This window comes from Budorcas taxicolor, chromosome 5 (genome assembly GCF_023091745.1).
Source record: "Budorcas taxicolor isolate Tak-1 chromosome 5, Takin1.1, whole genome shotgun sequence".
Taxonomy (NCBI): domain Eukaryota; kingdom Metazoa; phylum Chordata; class Mammalia; order Artiodactyla; family Bovidae; genus Budorcas; species Budorcas taxicolor.
In genome coordinates this window covers 154,814,157-154,836,404 of record NC_068914.1, presented here as the reverse complement: position 1 = coordinate 154,836,404, position 22,248 = coordinate 154,814,157, and the positions used below count along the sequence as shown (strand labels likewise).

The 22,248-nt window shown below is 48.5% G+C and overlaps 1 protein-coding gene across 1 annotated transcript; it reads right to left on the bottom strand.

Annotated features, from left to right (window-relative positions):
- Window positions 1-926: 926 nt before the first annotated feature.
- GRAP2 (GRB2 related adaptor protein 2) lies at window positions 927-21,820 on the bottom strand. Its single transcript, XM_052641206.1, has 7 exons — window positions 21,743-21,820; window positions 14,772-14,863; window positions 11,607-11,726; window positions 7,803-7,971; window positions 5,542-5,736; window positions 1,728-1,850; window positions 927-1,106 (listed from the first exon to the last, which is right to left on the bottom strand). The coding sequence occupies exons 1-7, from the start codon at window positions 21,818-21,820 to the stop codon at window positions 927-929; spliced, it is 957 nt and encodes a 318-aa protein (XP_052497166.1).
- Window positions 21,821-22,248: the final 428 nt, after the last annotated feature.

Genomic DNA, 22,248 nt, shown 5'->3' with positions numbered 1-22,248 from the left:
GAGGGGAAAGAAACAGAGCTCTGAAGAGACACCCTGGGAACCATGAGACAGTAGTTCTAAAGTCCGCCATCTTCAGCTGGGCCTTCTCCTTATAGAGGCTAAGACGCTGCTTTCTCGGTTGCAGGGGGAAAGGGAGGTTACACCCAAGAAAGCCAGTGAGGGATTTGTGAGAAACCCCTCCTTTTCCCAACAGTGCTTGGCTCTCACGGTGTTTCCACTTCTCCACGTCAGCCACAGGCAAAAAGATTAGCTGAGGAATGTTCGCTTGAGGGAGCGTTGGCCAGGGGGGCCAGCCTTGCCCAGGCTCCGGGACCCCCAGCTGCTCCAGCCCTCCACTTGCACCCTTTCCGCGCCCAGCTCAGACCTGTGCCTTCATCCTCCAGCCAGCAGTGCCCACCCTGGCGGGAGAGGAGGTCAGGGGCCCGCACACCCACCCTAGGGTGGGGGAGAAGTGGGACGTTCAGGTAAACTAGAACAAGCCCCGCCAAGCCCAGCCCCGCCCTGCTGTTCTGCATCCAGCGCCACATGCCGACCTGCTTAGCTCCTCTCAGCGAGCATTTCTGAGATGAGGAGGGAGCCTGCTGACTTGAGGACAGGAAGCGTTTTGATTTCTTTTCCCTGCCTCCCGCTTCCCAACGCCCCCACTGCCTTCTTTCCGCGCACCGGCTGAGGGGAGTAGAAAAATCACTATGAATATAAATCTCCACCTGAGTTCCTTTCCCATCGACTAAGTAAGCAACTAACTTGCCAATAAATTACTATTTAAAAACGTGTGGACACATGGGCATATATATGCGTGTGCATATGAACATGTACACACGCATATATATGCCTGCGTGTATCTGTAGTTCCAAGCTTTTCTTCCTTGCCCTGTCCGTTGCAGGCAGGCAGCTTCAGACAAGAGCCTCCGTCCCCTCCAGAGAGCCTCATCGGATCATGGGTGCCACGTAGTTGGCAGGGAAGAGGCCCAGCTTGTTGTGCAGGCGGCCGGTCCACCAGGAGGGGTTGGAGCTGTCCAGGACCTCAACCACCTCTCCGCAGCGGAAGCCCAACTCATCGTCCTCCAGGGCCTCGAAGTCGTACAGCGCCCGGGCCCACCGCACCCGCTGTTGGGGAAAAACACAGAGGGGCCCTGCTGAGCCCGGGCTGGCCAAGCTGGGCTCTGAGTCACTGGCACACACACGGAAGAGAATCTGCTGGCCCTGTGGTCCAGACAAAGCTCTCCGTGAGCAGCCTGCCCTGAAGGCTGATGGATGGCTCTCCAGAGTGGTAACTCAAACCCTGCTGCCACTGAAAGCAGACCCGGGTGTCTAGCCCTGAGCAACCCCTGAGCCTATCCTCCAAGGCCCCGAGAGGATCCCTACATCAATAGGTGATCTTTTTCATCTTCTTCAAGTGACAAACAGAGCACAGCATGCCCAGACTAACAGCCTCGGTGCCAACACAGCCTCATCAGTGACAAACGCAACAGACCTCCCCCTGCTAGAATGGCAGCCAGGAAATACGGGCACCGGGCAAGGCCTGACGGCCAGACTGAGAGCAGCAGGCTGGATGATGCCAGCTGGGATTAGCTCTGCCGGGGAACTCTCGCCCCACCATCACTGGCTGGGTTCCCTCCACCTCTATGTGAACTCCATGCAGTGTGAGGCCTCTTCTGGAGGACCAACCGTCTCTCTACTTGGCCCCTCTGTCTCCTCCATTGAGCCCAGAGAGGGACGTTCACATACCCCAGCCACTTGGAGTTGCACCGGGTCAGTGTGTCTCCGGTGCATGAGGGCGGCATTCATTTCGGTGCTCATGCCTAGGCCACAGGGCCCATCGTTTATGTCCAGGCTGGTTCCACGGCGTTCCTAGAAACGGATGTGACAGATAGCCATCACCACACTGCTGGAAGCATCCCTCATGGGCTCCCCCAGCACCTTGCTCCGACGCTGCGGACGCAGCCAGAGCTCCAAGAATACTTACTGCAGGGGACAATAAACCCCAGATAAGGGAGAGAGGGTATAGGGTGACAAACAGATCTTAGGTTGTGAAGATGATGCCAGATTTCACCCGTTCAACCAAGGACTATTTATCAGGCACCTACCATGTGTCTAGGACTGTCTTAAGCGTGGGGATGTGTATCTGGAAAGAGAAGGCCCCTGTCCTCAGAGAACACAGTTCAGAGGGGGAACTGTATGCATTTATGTGATGAGTGAGCAGAGCTCTCTACAGTCAACAAAAATAAGACCAGGAGCTGACTGTGGCTCAGATCATGAACTCCTTATTACCAAATTCAGACCCAAATTGAAGAAAGTAGGGAAAACCACTAGACCATTCAGGTATGACCTAAATCAAATCCCTTATGATTATACAGTGGAAGTGAGAAATAGATTTAAGGGCCTAGATCTGATAGATAGAGTGCCTGATGAACTATGGAATGAAGTTTGAGACATAGTACAGGAGACAGGGATCAAGACCATCCCCATGGAAAAGAAATGCAAAAAAGCAAAATGGCTGTCTGGGGAGGTCTTACAAATAGCTGTGAAAAGAAGAGAGGCGAAAAGCAAAGGAGAAAAGGAAAGATATAAGCATCTGAATGCAGAGTTCCAAAGAATAGCAAGAAGAGATAAGAAAGCCTTCTTCAGTGATCAATGCAAAGAAATAGAGGAAAAGAACAAAATGGGAAAGACTAGAGATCTCTTTAAGAAAATTAGAGATACCAAGGGAACATTTCATGCAAAGATGGGCTTGATAAAAGACAGAAATTCTATGGACCTAACAGAAGCAGAAGATATTAAGAAGAGGTGGCAAGAATACACAGAAGAACTGTACAAAAAAATCTTCACAACCCAGATAATCATGATGATGTGATCACTAATCTAGAGCCAGACATCTTGGAATGTGAAGTCAAGTGGGCCTTAGAAAGCATCGCTATGAACAAAGCTAGTGGAGGTGATGGAATTCCAGTTGAGCTATTTCAAATCCTGAAAGATGATGCTGTGAAAGTGCTGCACTCAATATGCCAGCAAATTTGGAAAACTCAGCAATAGCCACAGGACTGGAAAATGTCAGTTTTCATTCTAATCCCAAAGAAAGGCAATGCCAAAGAATGCTCAAACTACCACACAATTGCACTCATCTCACACGCTAGTAAAGTAGTGCTCAAAATTCTCCAAGCCAGGCTTCAGCAATACGTGAACCGTGAACTCCCTGATGTTCAAGCTGGTTTTAGAAAAAGCAGAGGAACCAGAGATCATATTGCCAACATCCGCTGGATCATGGAAAAAGCAAGAAAGTTCCAGAAAAACATCTATTTCTGCTTTATTGACTACGCCAAAGACTTTGACTGTGTGGATCACAATAAACTGTGGAAAATTCTGACAGAGATGGGAATACCAGACTACCTAACCTGCCTCTTGAGAAATCTGTATGCAGGTCAGGAAGCAACAGTTAGAACTGGACATGGAACAACAGACTGGCTCCAAATAGGAAAAGGAGTACGTCAAGGCTGTATATTGTCACCCTGCTTATTTAACTTATATGCAGAGTACATCATGAGAAACGTTGGATTGGAAGAAACACAAGCTGGAATCAAGATTGCGGGGAGAAATATCAATCACCTCAGATATGCAGATGACACCACCCTTATGGCAGAAAGTGAAGAGGAGCTAAAAAGCCTCTTGATGAAAGTGAAAGGGGAGAGCGAAAAAGTTGGCTTAAAGCTCAACATTCAGAAAACGAAGATCATGGCATCTGGTCCCATCACTTCATGGGAAATAGATGGGGAAACAGTGGAAACAGTGTCAGACTTTATTTTTTGGGGCTCCAGAATCACTGCAGATGGTGACTGCAGCCATGAAATTAAAAGACACTTACTCCTTGGAAGAAAAGTTATGACCAACCTAAATAGTATATTCAAGAGCAGAGACATTACTTTGCCGACTAAGGTCCGTCTAGTCAAGGCTATGGTTTTCCTGTGGTCATGTATGGATGTGAGAGTTGGACTGTGAAGAAGGCTGAGCGCCGAAGAATTGATGCTTTTGAGCTGTGGTGTTGGAGAAGACTCTTGAGAGGCCCTTGGACTGCAAGAAGATCCAACCAGTCCGTTCTGAAGGAGATCAACACTGGGATTTCCTTGGAAGGAATGATGCTAAAGCTGAAGTTCCAGTACTTTGGCCACCTCATGAGAAGAGCTGACTCACTGGAAAAGACTCTGATGCTGGGAGGGACTGGGGGCAGGAGGAGAAGGGGACGACCGAGGATGAGATGGCTGGATGGCATCACCGACTCGATGGATGTGAGTCTACTCTGTGAGTGAACTCCGGGAGATGGTGATGGACAGGGAGGCCTGGCGTGCTGCGATTCATGGGGTCGCAAAGAGTCGGACACGACTGAGTGACTGAACTGAACTGAACTGAGCAGAGAGAACTATCTGAGTTGGCCTGATCAAGGAAGGTTTCTTAGAGCAGGTGATGCTTGAACTCCAATTTAAAGAGTAGAATTGACTAGGAAACGGCATTTCAGGCAGAAAGGACAGCAAATAAAAAGACTCAAAAGCATGAGAGAAAATGCAGTTGAACCATTCTGATAACTAGAGGAAGTACAGCAATGCCAGGATGTTTGTTTGCATGGGGAGGGAGCAGGGGATGAGGCTGGACAGGCAGACCTGGGCAGCTCACGAAGGACTTTGTGTGCCCTGCTAAGGAATTTAGGGATGTTGTTATCTGGCTATATTGTCCATCTCAGTGAGCCACCTAAAATCCCACCTGGAACAAGGCGGGGGATAAATAAATAAATAAAGAAGTAAGGCTCCATTTCTGGCCTTAATCTGTTTTTCCTGTAGATCTCGACAGCCAGATGGGTTAAGGGGCACAAAAAGGTTTGGAACTGTGCTGATAAGAAAAATGAAGTCATTGTTCACGGAGTCCTCAGGGTGAGTGTGTGTGTGTGTGTATGTATGTGTGTCTGAGTGTAGGTGTATATGTTTATGTGTATATGTGTGCGTATGTGTGTTTGTATGTGTGTATGGGTATGTGCACGTGTGTGTTTATATGTATATACACGTGTGTATGTGCATGTGTGTGGGTGTATGTGTGTTTGTATGTATGTGTGTGCATGTGTGTATGGATGTGTGCACGTGTATGTGTATATGTGTGTATACATGTGTATGAGCGTATGTGCATGTGAATGTGTGAATGTGTGCGTGTGTATATGTGTGTTTGTGTATGTGTGTATGTGTATGTGTTTAAGCAGGGACTCATTTAATTTCACAGAGACGTCTTTGCCAAAAGCAGTTTCCATGTTTCTGCCCTCTAAGGACCCAGGATATTTTCTCTGGGCTCAGCAAGACCAGATGGGACCAGGCTTGGAGCGGGACATTCCTCCCCTGACAGACAGTCCTGGGGCCTCAACTGGCCCCCAACATTTATTTGTTTCCGTTGTTTTCGGCACCGTGGGGTTTTTCACACACTGAGTGCCGGTGGGGACAAGGTTGCTGAAGCCTGGGAGGAGAGCAGGTCCCCCTCCGCTCCCTGTGCCTGCTGTATCCTCCCCAGGTACCTGATTAAAATGATGCTGATGCTGCGGCAGGTACCGCTGCTGTGACTGCAGGGGGGCCGGGGGATACTGCGAAGCAGGGAGCAGGGGGTGATCTGACGGCTTCCTGTTCATCGAAGGCCGGATTTCTTCTCCCACAGCCCCGCTCAGGGGATGGCCTCCCTGGGACCGCCGGTCCAGGCTGTTGCCCCGCTGACCCTGGGACAGAACAGAGAGAACACAGATTCATCTTCCTCCCACCTCTCCTGGCCCAACCCAGCCTTTCCAGCAGCTGTTCCCAGACTTAGCTTCTGACAGCTCCAAGAAACAGCTGATGGGGGTGGGAGCAGCTTAAAGAAAATCAATGGTTCAGATCATCACATTTTCACAGTGGCCTGTGCATTCTCAGATTCTCCTGTTTTGGGGAGTTTGGGTCTCTGGTTTATACACTTTCTACCTGGTACCCATCTCGTCCCTTCTTCGTGGGCTTGTGTTTCTCTGCGTAATCAAGCTTAAATGTTCCATTTTACTGACACAATGCCACCCCTCCTTATCGCATGTTGCCACACCGCTGGACATCCTATCCTCCAGATAAGCTCTGGTATTGACTTTGCATGATTTTGAACTGTCATTTATAGCCTGGTGATAGAGACCCAAACAGCAACGCTCTCACAGCACCATGGAAACCAGGCCTGCTGCTGGGCATGTAGGGAAAAAAACAAGACCTTTCTCCTGAATGCTACCACAACCTCATGACTCAGAGACACTTTCTTGTTATTTTTATTTAGCAAACAATTACACAGAGCTCTGGGCTTAGCATATGCCAGGCACCGTTCTAAGCACTTGGCAAAATGAACTCATTAAATCCAGTTTAGTGCGGTTTTATGTTTCCTCTCTCATCTCTGCATGCACATCGTAGTAAATGAGTATCTCTGTCCATTTCCTGGTTGAAAGAATTCACAAGGTCCGTATTAACCTTTGTTTTCCTTTCTGAACTTTTGTGTGCATTTGGGAACACCCTTTTCTCCTTTGATTGTAACTTCTCAGGCTTAAAATCAACCGATTACTTGAAAGGGATGGTTTTCTTTACTTCTCCAAAGCACATGTTGCTTTGAAAAGTCCCAATGCCTTTTCAGATAACCTGTCCTTGGGATTTCAACTCTTCCACTCAGTGCTGGTTCCTATAATACCCATCTCCTCCTATAACCATGATATTTCCTTTGAAATATATTTTATAGATTGCGTGTGTGTGAATTTACTTTTGGAATCAAATTAACATTTCCTTAGTGCCATCTGGGGACCAGACTCTGTGGTGAGTGCTATGATTATATCTCACTTATCCTCACCACAGTCCAATGAAGAAGGCATTATATTCTCTCCATTCTACAGATGAGAAAAACTGATGCTCAGAAAGTTTTCTTCACTTGCCTGGGTAATCAGGATAGTTAGCAATGAAATCAGTTTTTAAAGCCAGGTCTGTTGGAGATGCATTTTTTAAAAGATTTTTTTGATGTGGGACCATTTTTAACATCTTTGTTGAATTTATTGCAACATTGCTTCTTTTTACGTTTTGACTTTTTGGCCCCAAGGCACGTGAGATCTTAGCTCCCGGACCAGGGGTAGAACCCACACCTCCTGCACTGGAAGGTGAATTCTTAACCACTGGACTGCCAGGGAAGTCCCTGGAAGTATTTTCTATTAAGACAATACTTCATGTTCCAAACTGTTCCAAGAGCAAGAATTCCATCTCCGGTTTTCTCCTCCAGTGCCCCCTGCTTCTACCCTCCACACCCTCAAATCCTGTCACAAAGCTCTACTTGCTGCATTAGTCCTGGACTCGAGGTTCTAATACCCCCATGGGTAGCCCTACCGCTTCCCCCAAGTTACTTCATCCTTGGGCAGCTCCTGGGCTAGGCTGAAAACTGTGACACGGTGACAGCTGTGAATAATGAAACAACAGTGTCTGTAAGAGCCCATGTACACTGAGTGCTTGGGGCTTGATTAGGAATGAAGGAAGGGATGGACTACATCCTTCTCTAACCTTCAGAACCATCCTATGAAGTAGCTGTCACTATTATCCCAATTTTGTGGATGAACAAACTGAGAATTAGAGAACTTTTCAAAGTCACATACCTAGAAAGTGTTAAGCTAGGATTTAAACTGAGATCTCTGCTTTTCAGAATATGCAGGGACCTGCCCATCAAATGCATGGTTTTAGGGGTTCACAAAGGCACCCAAATCACCCAGAATCTCTGGATTGGGGGTCATGGGGGCTAGCAGCATACCTGTTCCTCCCGGGTCCTATCCCTAAGAAAGATCTGCTTCTGTTTGGAGATGGAATTCTTCCTGTAGTAGTCCACCAGCTTGTTGAGGGATGGAAACTTCTCTGTCCACAGGAAGTAATTACCCTTGTTGTCTCTCATGACTTTGAAGTGCTGAACGTCATCCTCATGCCTAAAGAGCAAGACAAATCCAAATTATGTATCACGTGGTGAGCATGTCTCTGCCTCCAGGGCCGACTGCATCCAGGGATGCTGGAGTTCTGTTTGGGCAGGAAGCAGAGGTGAGGGTGGCTGGCCCATCCCTCGGCAGGTGGGCTGGCCTAGTCAAATTCTAGGGGTGATTTCTGGGAGAAGCCACTCAGGACTCAAGCTGAGCTAGAGGGGATTTTTTTTTTTTTTTTTTGCCACGTGGATCTTTGTTCCTCTACTAGCCATTGAACCTGAGTCCACTGCAGTGAAAGCACCAAGTCCTAACCACTGGACCACCAGGGAACTCCTGAGAGGAGGTTTTTTTTTTTGTTTTTTGTTTTTTTTTTTTTTACATGAGCAGAAAGCAACCTTTCTTCTGATACTGGAATCGCCCTTTTACAAGAAAAAAATATTCCAAGTGCTTTGAAGACTACAAGGTTGAAGACTTTTTCACAATGTTTATTTGAAGCATGGCAATGCCTGAGACCTTACCAGGCTAAGAACTCTGCCAAGACTCAGAGGGGAGGAGTTTTTCAAGCCCTTCTTGTCTTTTCTGTTAACAGAAATAGTCTGAACCAGCTCCTTTAAGTTCAAAAACTACCCTGAGAAATCTTGTCACGCTTTGTTCTCTACATAGCGGGGATCTCTTGTTTGGTCTTGTTTTGCATAAATAAGGTTACAAAGTATTTTGAGTTGTTGGGGAAAAAAATGTGCTGAGGCTCAGAGGTGGAGGGGCTTGGTCAAGGTCACTGTTAAGGGTAGAATTGAGGCAAGGACCGTGGTTCTCTAATTCCAGTCTAGTGAGCTGGGACTGTCACACCAAGCACACACACTAACTTTTTTTTTTTTTTTTCTCATGTTAACTTCTTTTAGATCAGCACTTTGACACCAGCTGAACTCAGAAGAGATGGAGCATGTTTGTACCGAGGGTGGAGAATTTGGGTTTTATTCACTGAAAGAGGAGACTGGGCCTTTACTAACAGCCCCAGCCATTTTCTATCACTAAGTCATTCTTGTTTGGATGTCAAGTTTTCTTGGTCAAATGGACACACATTTATGTCTAAAAATAAACTGATGTTATTGATATCAATTGCATGACCGAGCAGAAAGGCATAAAATTTAGACTGTTGGAGAGCAAAGATAATTCTTTCTAAGGGATGGATTTAGAGGTCTGTGTTCAGAGGGGGCAGGCGTTTTGATCTGCCTCCTCATCTGATTTTCAGGGCTCTGCTCAGAGACAGGCAAACCTATGCGGTGACCTCTGCCTAACTACCTTGGGGTCATAGCCAACACTTGGCAATCAATCATTGCTTGCCCTTCGCCTTTAACTTCGGTCACTCATATATGCTTTCTTCACTCCAGCACCACACGGCTCGGCTCACAGTCATCACTCCCCACATCTGGGTGAGGAGGAGGGAATATTCTTGTGACACGATTATTCATCCACCGTCTCTTAGTCAAAGAACTGGGAATGAGGAACATTAACTCTTTCACTCCCATGTACTGACAGGGTGCATGTCAGGACTGCGGTTGGTCATCTGGCCAATGGAGAGAGAGGGGCTGGACCACTGTCTTGAGGTCTGAGAAGGGCAGAGAAAAGGGTATAACTCAGGGCTCCAGAGTCTCAGTCTAGTGTTTCAGACCCTCAGCTAATCCTAAGTGATAGATAATTACAATTAGCTCTTAATTATCTGTGCCAGGACAGAAGGCAGATGTATAAATAAATTAGTGATTTTGCTTTGGAATATATTAGACTACATTTCTGCAGAAGAGGTTAAACTGATCACAGTAATAATCACCATCACAAGGGCTTGCATAGCCTCAGTGGCAGGGAAGATCATGGCAGACATCAAAGCCGATCGTTTTCTATAGAATTCAATTTAATCAAAGAATGATAAACCCTAATTCCTCACTGAAAAAGCCAGCCTCAACATGCAAACCAAGGGCACGAAGAGATGCCTTTCAATCTAACAAGTTGCTTGGTGTTGCCTCTAACTGTGGCCCTGAAGAAACAGGCTTGAGTTGTAAGATTTATTAATAGGAAAAAAGTTCATGAATTAAGACCTAACAAGTTTAGAATTGGTGATACATTAATATTGGCCTGAGCTAAAATTTACCATCATCCAAGCTATAAAAAAGAAAGCTTTAGTTAAGGGAAATTAAGAATTTGAGTCAGCTTGCAAGGGCAATGCTTAAGAGACCAAGCTATTCTTCAGCCTACTGGGGACACAAATGCATACAAATGCTTGACCCCTTATTATTATTATTTTAAAATTTCTTTCCTTGGTTGCACCAGGTCTTGGTTGCAGGTATGAGATCTTTAGTTGTGCTATGTGGGCTCTAGTTCCCTGACAAGGGAATGAACCTGAGCCTTCTGCCTTGGTGGCGTGGAGCCTTAGCCCCTGGACCACCAGAGAAGTCCCCTTAAGCCACTCTTTCTAAGTCCTTCCTGCGTATTCCTTAAAGTTCTTATCCTTAAAGTACTGCACTTTCTTTCTAAATAGTGATGTGGCCTCCATTTATTACCCGAGATTGGACTTAGGAACTTAAAGCTGCATGCCTTTCAAATCACACTGCAGAGTCCAGACAGCACCTCGGGTCAGGTGACTTGCCAGTGAGGGTTCACCGTACAGCTTGCTGCGCCGCTCCCTGCGCTGCTCTTGCCATCCTTACACTTTCACATGTGGCCACCAAGTCTGATGTGTGATTTGCCGTCCCCAGCACGCTGACCACACGCCGTCTGTTCAGACTTGGGGCTTCTGTGCGTGGGGCTATGTCATGTTAAACTGAGTCATTTCCTCCCGAGGGGTGGGGTGCCGCACACTGGCGAGACTTTGCTGTCAGACTGCCCCCACCCCAGGCCTCCTGGGCTCTGCTCTGTCCCTGTCAGTTTCACAGCATTACGGAGCGTGGAGGTAGGCTTTCTTTCTGTGCAGCCACCTATGATTACGGATGTGTCCTATGGCGGTGCCTGGGGGTTTTGATTTTTCTCTGCCCTTCTTCAGACGGGCATTGGTAGTAAAAGAAAATGCTAAGATTGCAACCCTGGACTTCCCTGGTGGTAGAGTAGAGAAGAGTCCGCCTGCTAACACAGGGCACATGAGTTTGATCCCTTGTCTGGGAAGACTCCACATGCTGCAGTGCAACTAAGCCCATGAGCCACAGCTACTAAGCCCATGCACCTGGAGCTTGTGCTCCACAGGAGAAGCCCCTGCAGTGCACTGCAAAGAAGAGCAGCCCCCCTCACTGCAGCTAGAGAAAGCCCGAGTGCAGCAATGAAGACCCAGCCCAAACAAAAATAATTAATTAAAAAAAAAAGATTGCAACTCCAAGACGGATGTGGACCTCTGGAAATTCTCTGTTCCTTCTCCCTTCCCATTCCCCTTCCACAGACACTCACCTAGCACCCATGGTGCTGTAAAACACACAGAAGTGAGGTTGATAAAAATCCTGTCTGTCCAGAAGCACCAGGGCTGGAAGCGGAGGCAGGTGAATGTACTGATACATTGTGCCCGGGCCCCTTGCCACCATGCTCCTGAGGGATAGGTCATGTTTAAGAGGTCACCTTGTCGTTTTAGTGCTTTAGTAGGTCAGGGCGGAGTCAGGATTGGCCAGTACCTGACGGATATGGAGAAGTCCCCCGGGGAGCTCTGGCTGGCCCGGATGATGAAGAAACCGAGCTCCTTGCCCATCAGCAAGCTCTCTGCCTGGTGTCGTGAGAGGCCTTCGTGAAACCACCTAACAGGTGAGATAAAAACAGAGGATCTTGGTGAGATGCCAGACTGATGTGGTTGGGAGTAGGGAAGGAAGGAAGTCGGGGAGAGATGACCCACAGGGAGAAGGGTTGAGGAGAGACCCCAAGAGGGGCCAGGCGCTTTTGAAACCAAACAAACGCTCTAGCAGTTTCCAGGCGAGGCAAGTGAGTGTCCCCTGAGGTACCTCCTGCCCTGTCCGCCCAGGAGAAGTCTCTCTCCTGCCTGCTTGGAAATCCCGAGTCATGGAAACGTGCCACTGCACAAAACGGGACAGTATGGGAGGGACTCACTGCAGGAGTGGCCACCTGCCGGTGGCTGTGAGAGGAACATCTCCAGAAAAGGACTGCAGGGGCAGAGGGTGCGCTGGGAGGACAGGGATCCCTTCACGCTGGGACGGGCAAGGCCCTTGGGTGCTAGCTTCAGGCTGAGACCTCTGTGGCTGGGAAGAAGGGTCACAACCAAGGGCCTCTGGGTGGCATGGGGCTGGAGTGGCTGTGCCTTGTGCCTGGCAGACGCTGGGGGGCACCCAGGGAGGTCCCCATGCTAGCTTGGAAGTGAGCAAGGCTAGCAGCAGCCAGAGAGAGGCGTATACCCAGCCGGCTCCCGGGCCCTCCCTAAGACACCCGGCTGAAAAATAACCTTTACTGTGGAAAGAAGGAACCGAGGAGAAACTGCTCTTTCAGGTTAGCAGTCAGGGTGGCATCCTTTGGAAGTGTTGCTGCAGGCGGTGCAGCGAATGTGAAAAAGGCTGAGCACTTGCATGCAGGCAGGACAAACAGTGGCTCCAGCCGCAGGGCAGGAGGCCAGGAACTGCTCTCACCCTTGTGGAGCAGAGCAAGTGTTCGCAGTTCCTCGGCGGCCAAGGGTGGGGTGGGGGCAGTGCCCCTTTGCTGCAGCATGGCTACCTAATTGCTGCCCCTGGAAGGCAAGCACGTGTGTCCCTTTAAGGTGAGCGTCCAACGGGCCTCTGTGAGCCGTTCCCTTGTGCCCTTTGGAACTTAGGAACTGAACAGACAGAGGTGGGGAGGATTATCCTTTTTCCAGACCTGGGACTGCAGCAGAAGGTTGGTCAGGCTCTGAGGGGCCGGAAACAGAGGGTTTCTGACTGTCATCTGCCTGGAGATCCTGCCGGAGTAGGTGCTATACAAACCCACAGGACTGACGAGCGACCACCACAGCAATATAATGGGGAGGGGAAAAGAATGGGACCCCCTCCACAGCAGCCATCCTCAGAGGAAATCTCTTGAAAGAGGGAGAAACCAGAGAGGGAACTGTTTAGAAAATACACACTTGTCCTCTATCTGGGTTTTGTTGAAGTCACTTGAAAGAAGTGACTTCTTTCAAGACTTACAGAAATGTCCACACGCTACTTGTGAAATGAGTGCCAGAGTTTCATATTACACTTCGGTTCCAAAGCTATTCATTCACTGAACAGCTTTTGTTAAACATGTACTGTGTGCCGGGGGCCCTCTTCTGAGGATGTAGTGAATATAGCGGTGAGCAGAATGGACAAGCACCCTCATGGAACCCACATTCTAGTGGGGTAGGGGCAGACATATCATAAACAGTGAAGTAACTAGAATATGGAGTCAGCTGATGTAATGGTATGGGGAAAGTGAACACAGAGCAGAGGTGGGGAGGGGGGAGCCTTTAAAATGTGGTGGTGGGGAGGGCCTCACTGCGAGGGTGGCATTCCAACCCCAAAGGAGATGGGGGAGGGGAGGAGGAAACAGCAAAGGAGACGAGGAAGGAGAAGCCAGGGAGGTGGGAGGAGAACCAGGAGGAAGAATGTCCCGGAAGCCCAGTGAAGAAAGTGACGGTGCTGAGATGATGGCCAACAGTTGACCACTGGGCTCTGCAGTTCACTGGGACCTTGATAAAAAGGTTTCCAAGGAGTCGTGGGGCTTCAGGGGGGAACAGGAGGAGAGGAATTAGAGACAGAGAATATAACGATTCTTTGGGAGAAGCGGAGTCGTAGCGGGAAGGGGATTTGTTGGCTGGATTCATGTTTTGTTTTTTTTGGTAAGCCGGGAAAAATCGCAGGATCTGTGTTTGCCGCCGGGTATGAGCCAGCAGAGAGGGCGGAAAGCTGATGTGGGAGAGAGGGGAGGACTTCTGCTTGAAGCACAGACGGTTCTTTCCAAACAACTGCAGGAAAGGCAGTGTCTGAGCAGTTGCGGGATGTGGGTGGAGGCAGTGAGTCAGGACGGGTGGCGTAGACGGGCTTTTCTGGGGGCCTCCGCTGTCCTGGAAGCCAGGCGGTCGGTTGAGAGTGTGTGTGTCGGGGGTGGGTGGAGGAGCTGCAGGTGTGCCGTGCTCACCTGGAAGGTGACAGGGCAGCCTCAAGGGCCCCCTGGCTGAGGCCAGTGGTCGTTCTGTTGGTTCAGTGGTCAGTGCTGATTCCCTGTGAGTGGTACGGTTGCACCTCACCAGAGTCACCAACACCGCTTTGGTTTTCTAACAAACCTTTGCTCTTCGGCTAGACCCTGACTCTCAGACAAGATTAGATTTCTATCTAACCCTTGTGGTCAATTCTTGAGACGCACGTGACCCAATCTCAACTTTTCGTTTCCTCTTTATGGAGGGAATTTCCCCGACCTCTCTCACTGAGTGCAAACATGGTTTCGGGAAGCTCACGGTTTCAAGAGCTTTGTCATGTCATCCTGGAACTGGGATGGAAGGTGGGTTGGGAGATAGGGGAGAAGAGCTCTTGAAGCACCAGCTGTGGAGGTGGGGTGGCCGACAGCGCCCCCACTGGAATTCTTGGAAACACCATGGTTACAATCAGAGACGGCTTTGGTTTATAAATTTAAAACAGGCGATACTTGCACATGGTATCAAATTCAAAAGAGAATGCCGTGAAATGCAAATCTCCCTCCCACCCCTGGCCTTCAGCTGCGTGGTTCCCTCTCCAGAGGCAACTGTTTTTGACAGCGTCTGGGCTGTGCACGGATAATTTTAGTGGCTACTGAAAAAGTAAGGGGAGTGTGTGTGGGCAGGCCTATCTCCGCAGGCTGGAAATACTTACTCAGGAAACTCGATGTCTATAAAATTCTTGGGCACATATCCTTCTTGGCTCCCAAGCTCCGCCTTGAACCACTCCTCTTGGTTACTTAGGATCTACAAGGAGGAGAAGGAAGGATGAAGTCACTGAGGGGAGGACACCAAGAAGCAGGAGAAATGGGCTGCAGGGCAAAGAACCCATGCACCCCAATCCAAACTCCACCCAATCCAAAAGAACAAAGGCTTTTGAAGTTAGAGGAAAATAAGTCAAAGAAGGCTTCCTGGGTGGTGTAGTGGTAAAGAATCTGCCTGCTGGTGCAGGAGACATAAGAGACAAGAGTTCGATCCCTGGGTCGGGAAGATCCCCTGGAGGAGGAAACGGCAACCCACTCTAGTATTCTCGCCTGGAGAATCCCACAGACAGAGAAGCCTGGCAGGCTACAGTCCACAGGGTCACAAAGAGTCGAACACGACTGAATGACTAAGTGTGTACACACACACACACACACACACACACACACACATGCCAAAGAAACCACGGAAGCACTGGAGCGGGGAGCAGCAGGCTTATCTTTGGAGTTTGGCTTCTCTTGTCCCCAAGCTATTTTTGTACACTTGGGCCACCTCCTCATGTGACTCCACCCTGGTGTGGCCTGCCAGACTCAGTGCTCAGGGGCTTCTCTGAACCCCTCTTCTCCTGTTTTGAAGATTTGTGTCTCAGATCTTAGCACTTTAAGCTCCTTATCTAGGCAGGTGGTTTCTCCTTCTCAGCCAGGTAACCGAGAACCTTTTACAATTTTAATTTGTTCTTACTTTTTTACGTTAGCAGATTAAAACTTAAACATCAAGTGGGGGCTAGCTTTGAAAACAGTAACTCTTTGTGTTCATATTCCATGTTTGTACAGTTTGGACATAACTCAAGATACCCGGAATACCTTTTCTAAATTTGCTTTTAGACCGCGATCATAGGCAAAACCAGAAGTTTTTTCTCGTTACTATAAGGTCTTGCCTTGACCATGACCCCACATGTTATCACCTGCCTTGATTACTTATATGACTCTCCAGACTTGGCTCTATATGGCTTCTGGTCATTTCAGAAAATCTCCTATTATCAAAAGACAAATACTTGACTTCCTCTCCACCCTCCCCTACTGAGAATATTTCTAAAATATGTAGCGCAGACTCAAACAATAATTCAAAATGAAGATGGCAGAACAAAAGGATGGGAAGAACCTTGACGATGTCATGGAGCTACTGAATTAGCCGCTTAGGAGCCCTCCAACGCCTGGACTTTGTATGAGAAATTATAAATCGTTGTTATCGTTTAGGCCATTTTAAGTTTCTGTTTCTCATAGCTGAAAACGTCTTAACTGATGGAAGAGAAATGATAAAGAGGAAAGCGGAAGATGGATAGGAAAGCTTACTCGGAGCAGGGATTGCCTGGGTTGCCCAGGTGAGTTACCTAGGCGAAGTCTGATGACGAAATAACTACTTCCGGGGCGTGAGGAAGTGAGGTGAGTTCTTGGGACAGAACTCCTCAATCTGGCGGAAGTTTAGATTGTGAACCCAGGAGTAGAGAGAGGGGAAACCAGGGTTACAGGGCCTTGTAGCCCACGTTCAAAAGTCTGGATTTCTATCTTGAAATGTATGGGGAGCCATCAAAGGATTTTCATCAGGGAAACAGCACAGTGAGAATCAGTGTTAAGAAAAGCGTGCGATATCACAACTTGAAGATGGACTGGGGGGTGAAGTCAAGGGAGAGAGTGTAGGAAGAGGAGCGTAGCCATCCAGGCATAGACGCAGGAGATCTGGGCTAGGTAGAAGTGAGGACAGATTTCAGAGGAATCAGGAAGCACACATGGGCAGGATTTCGTGACTGTTCGAGGAGCTGAGGGAGAAGGGGATTCTGGGATGGCTCTGGATTTCTGGCTTGGGAGACTGAGTGGGTGGTGACGCTTTTACCAAAATAGAAAAGACAGGAGGAGGAAGAGGTCTGAGGGAAAGCTCATGGACCCCAGATCGCCTGCGGGTGAATCAGGTTGCCCCTGGGACCCTCAGAGAAGGAAAGCTCAGAGAGCATTGGAGATGTATGTCTGGGCTCAGCAGTGAGGTGGGGGCTGGAGCTGGATTTCAGAGTCATCCAAAAAGTGGGTGGACTTGAAGCCTCTGGTTTCTGCCTCCCAGAGACGGGAAGAGAATTGAAGAGAGCAATGTAATTGAGAAGCAGTGATGACCTAGTTCTAATATCACTCCTGAGTTTGGAAGGAGAAGCCCTTGGTCCTTGGGCCCTTGGTCCCCTAGATGTCTAACCTCAGGCGAGTCAATTATCATCTGCAAAATGGGGGCAATAAAAACTGGCAGCCCCTTCACAGAGCTGATGCGAGGATCAAATGCTCCCTCATCCCTGGACGTCCTCCAGAGAGTACAGGCTGTGTTTTTAAATATAATTCTGTCAAACGTAATATTCTTATGAAGGAGAACTCCAGGTCTGAAGGACATGGAGGGTTGATAAGTTCTTTAAAGTGTTCTATGTGTATGTTTTGAATGTGATCATTTGTTCTGAAGAAATAAAAGTGTGTCCCATATTTGAGTTCTAGAATTGCTGAGAAAAGGAAACTTTACAGTTTTTAACATCAAATGTGACTGGTGGTATCACTAAGGACGTGCGGGTATGTGTGTGCTGAGGGGGGTGGCGGGGGTAGCGGAGCAGGAAATCTAGGTCAAAAGAAGAACTAGGAAACTCGGCACCAGGGCATCGTCATCACATGAAAAACACAAGGGCATTTCACTCTGTGCCATCTCCCCCAAATTTCAAGGCTCTGGAATTCCTTTCTCCCATCACATGGGAAGATGTGTGGCTTCGGCAGCAAATGTCAAATACCAAGGTGAGCAGGGATGAAGTAAAAGAGGCCATTTGGAAATGGGCTCATCATGGTAGGAACTACATTTTGCACTTAGCTCTCTGACCCAAAACTGGCTGTAATTTTAGCAATCATGGCTCATACTCATTTACACCCTGTAGCCGCCAAAAGATTATCCCACAATGCCGTCCATTTTCCTCACCACCTGATGCTTGGTCTGCCTGACATTGTGTTCCCAAAGAGGCAAATTTATAGGCTTTTTATGATGTATAAAAGGCAAGGGTTTTTAAAAAAAATCTCATTTTTAGCAAAGAAGAGTCTTTGGGGGGTGGTGGTGGTGGTTTCCTCCTGCCGTTGTTGGCAGGGCTGGTACTTCCTGTCCCTCTCATCTCTCTATCTCCTCCGTTTCTCTATCTCTTGTCCCCATCGTGCAAACCTGCGCAAGGAGTTCAGCCTTAACCCGTGAGGTTTTACCCTCAACTTCGCTGTAACTTAACTCTTACGATGTTGCCTGCCTTGGAATCATTTTCTGGGTTACGTGGCCTGAGAATAAGTTAGACGTGGGAAGAGGACAAAATGTACGGTTGGAAGAATTTCAAAAATTGGATGAAATTATAGCTCTTAGAGGCATAGCAGAAATCAGAAGTGTTGAAGAAGTTAATTACATAGGGCTAACTCTGGGGGCTCTTTGGTCGCTGTTTTACTGGGAAGAAATAGGGTCGTGTTAGATGAATTGCAGAAGCACATAGAGATGGCCTGGGTCAAGAGACATTTTTTAATAACGACTGGCAGATACGAGTGGGAAGTGTAAACTGGGTGCTATGTGCAGCTGCAGGTCGAGAGGTCGTGATATGCACCTGCAACATTCAACTCCTGACTTTTGGAATGCTTCTCTCACAGGAGAAGTGGGATCCAGTCATTTGGCTAGAGTTCCATGTCTGCCATCTTGTTTACCATTCTGGAATCAGCATCTAGTGAGCAACTGCTGTTTGCACTTGAGTGCTGGGATTACAGAGATGAATAAGCTGGGGCCTACACCATGGGGACCTCACAGTCTGCAGGGGGCAGCTGGTGATGAGCAAATCAGACAGTTTTTGTATCTTCTAATGAAAAAGTCTGTTTAGTGTTTTAGAACTAAAGGCATAACATGAAAGAGCACTCAGGAGTGCATTGCTGGAGTAGTCAAGAACTGGCCTTGAAAACAATTTCTAAAAAACCCCCAAGAAACAGAATACCAATTTCCAGGCTTCTGGGGCTTGCTACCCATATCTGGAGGAGACACTTGTACGTGAAGACCCACAGGCAGGCCCACTGACCACCATGATACAGACCTTCCATGAGACTCAGCCAACAAGCCCCATCCCTTTTCCTCTTTACCACTATGGCTGCAATGGATAGAATTTGAAAGGAAGGAAGGGTTTTGCTTTCTGATAGAATTCTAAATGAGTGTGCAGAAACACAGTTTAACAACTCAAGAAATATGTACTGAGCCCCCATCTGGGGCTGTGACTCGTGTTAAGTGCTGGGAAGACACAAAGATGAATCCGGCAAGACTCTGCTCTCAGACCAGCGGTGGGATGACACACTCATTCTATCATTCATTGACTCTTCCTCACCTTTCTGCAGGCCCAGCCCCCACCCCTGCAGAGCTCTGGGGAGTGAAGCAGCCACTATGAGACCAGACCATCAGGATGGCATGGGGGGAGAGCAGCAGAGGTGGTGCTCCGGTGCAGAGAGTGGAGCTCGCCTGCTTGTAAATAGGGTGTGAAAGCCTTGAGCAGAGTGTGTGAAATGCCATGGAGGAGCTGAAGAGGGCGTAATGAGTTTCCTGTGGTAGTGGGGCATGGGGAGGATTCATGAGGGTTCCCTGGCAGAGGTGGTCAAACGCATGTGTGCAGAAGGACATTCAGAGTACAGGGAGAACCTGAAAAAGGACAGTGTATATACTGCAGTGTGACTTGGGCCATTTCATACACAAAGATGTGTATGTGTGTTTGTGTATGTGTGTTTGTGTATGTGTGTGTGTGTGTATACATGTTCTTGCACTCAAGCATGATGAGGCTGGGTGGTAGCTTGAGTTCAGATGGCTTAGATTTCCATCCACTGGTCACAGGGAACCACTGAACACTTCTGAGGAAGGAAGTAATATGATCCAATTTATCTTCTAGAAAGATCCCTCTGGGTTTAGTTTTTAAAATGAAGGAAGAGAGAGGAGAGAATGAGGTCAGTCAAGGGGATGTGGCAATAGTCTGAACACTCAAGGGGAGAATGGGTGATATTGACAATATGGGATCATTTATGGATCATTTGGTTTCCTTTTGACTGGTACCAGGCTCCTCACTGATGAAGACGTGGGTTGCTTGGGAGACAGGATAAAAGGAAAATATTCAGAGTGGAGTACAGCGTTTCGAGGTGGGACAGAGCAGTTTCAAGTCCTATAGGTGTTTAGCAGGGTCCTTACATTCTACACTCAGGAGGTCACTGGTGGACTTTAATGGCGTGTTGTGGGTAAGAGTCAGATTCCAGAGGGTCTCGTGGAGTGAATGGGAAGTGAGGAAGTGGAGACAGCCAGCACAGAGAATTCTTCCCAGTGTGGCCATGAAGGAGAGGAAAGAAATTAGGAGCTGAAGCAGAGTTGAGGAAAGAATTTTGCTTTTTGTTTTTCCTTTTCTGGAGAATAGGGAAAACTTAAGCCAGATGGTTTGGTTTGAAATGGGAGGTGAAGATGGGACTTGCCCCCACACCCACCTCCTAGGGGCCTCTTTTGCGTGCGAACACTGCAGAGTGGTTGATAACTGCACGGTCACAGTACCCAACAGGGAAGGGAGGGACTTCTCACCTTGTCCCAGACCCTTCAGTGACCTTGGTAAAGTCCCGAAGAAGTGAAGGTCACTTTTTCCTGGGTCAGCAGCCCAAGCAGTATTTTGACCTTGAGAAGCTCCAGCATTGAAGGCGTGCTCTCGGCAGCCACATTGCCAGATCTTGCACAGTGGGGGCAGTTAGAAAGATAAGCACTCGGAGTGGGGAATGCATGCACGCTAAGTTGCTTTAGTCATGTCCGACTCTTCGTTACCCCATCGACTGTAGCCCGCCAGGCTCCTCTGTCCATGGGATTCTCCAGGCCAGAAGACTGGAGTGGGTTGCCATGCCCTCCTCCAGTGGATCTTCCTGACCCAGGAATTGAACCTGCCTTTCTTACGTCTCCTACATTGGCAAGCATGTTCTTTACCACTAGCACCACCTAGGAAGAGGGCAGGAAGGGGATTGTTCAAATTCCACCTGGTTTGTGCCCTACAGACACTTTCTGATTCCCCTGCTCATGTGTGACATGGTTATTTCCATAGTAAGCTTTTATCTTAATGGAGAGACAAAGGTGGCCACATGGACTGCTGAGGACTGGGATCAGGCTATCCAAGGTGCTCAGAGGCCAGGGGGCATGGGTGCCACAGACTCTCCCGTCACTTCTTTAAGGGCTTGTGCTATTTGGCACTCTGAGATGCAGAGTCCATGTAAGTGTGGCGCATGGAATGTGGAAGAAGTCCAAGGCCTCTTCAGCTCAGCAAACTGCCACTACAAGTCAAGTGCGGGTGGAAGACAGGTTTTGAGAAACCCCAGAGTGGCCAGGTGTGAGTGGTTTTCACTGACCTGAGTTTCCTCCAGCAGCCTTTCCAGGCATCCCCACCCACACCTTCCTCCTGTAAGTTCCAGCCGTGCTGAGCCTTTAGCCAAAAGCCTGACTCACCTTTACTGCTTTCCCTGACAACTGACGTTGCCACCCCTTCCTACAACCCCATCTTTCAAGGTGGGATCACTTGTCCCATACCTGTGCTCCTGAGCACTTAGATCAAAACATCTATGAGAAGCCCTGCACACGGATGTATTTCCCCCTCCAGACCACGAGCATCTCAGGACAGGGATAGTGGCTTATACCAATCAGATTTCCATCACCCCGCCTGGTGGCTAGTGCACGGGTGCTCAGAAGAAACCTTTTTGGTTGAGGTGAATTTTGGATTTTGAAAGAACAGTTTGTGTTTCTTGAGAAACAGTTAAAGCAGTTCAACTGTTAGATTAACTCCACGATTAGACCAGAATAACCTAAACTCTCCCTGGCTCTCCTGGGCCCCATGTCACCTACCTTCAGAACATCGCCAGCGTGAAAGCTCAGTTCATCTTCTCCCGAGGCCATGAAATCGAACTTGGCAATGGCTTCCATGTTGTAACGTGAAGCTGGAAGAGAAATAATGTGGTCATTGTGTTTTCTGCCAGGAGAAGGGCAATCCTAGTGGTTGGTAGTGGAGGATCCAATGTCTCCAGGCTGGAGAGGGAGGTGCAGGCACACAGGAAGGGTTTTTGTTTTCAGAAAGAGCTGCCTGAGCCCATAGGATCCGCTTTCCGACATCGTTCTCTGAATCCCCAGATGCCAGGAGCAGGAAATGAAGGCCAGTGACTGCCTTCCCCCTCTCCTTTCATCCCCATTTGCTGTCCTGGCCTGTGATCATTTCTGGGGCATCTCTGTTTCCGGTTGATAAGGACAGAAGACTTGCTATCGTCGCTACCTTGGGGCCTGAGGGACTGGAAGGACTGTTCTGCAAACACTGTCCCTCGGCAGCTATATTTAACCAGCCGGTGTTAATTAGACAG

Bases quoted from the DNA above. Each gene is read 5' to 3' on its own strand.
- GRAP2 (XM_052641206.1), bottom strand. From the start codon at position 21,820: ATGGAAGCCATTGCCAAGTTCGATTTCATGGCCTCGGGAGAAGATGAA. The intron at 11,727-14,771 runs GTAAGTATTTCC...CTCACCTGTTAG, and splicing joins ATAGACATCGAGTTTCCTGA to GTGGTTTCACGAAGGCCTCT. The intron at 1,107-1,727 runs GTATGTGAACGT...TTTCCCCAACAG, and splicing joins TGCAACTCCAAGTGGCTGGG to CGGGTGCGGTGGGCCCGGGC.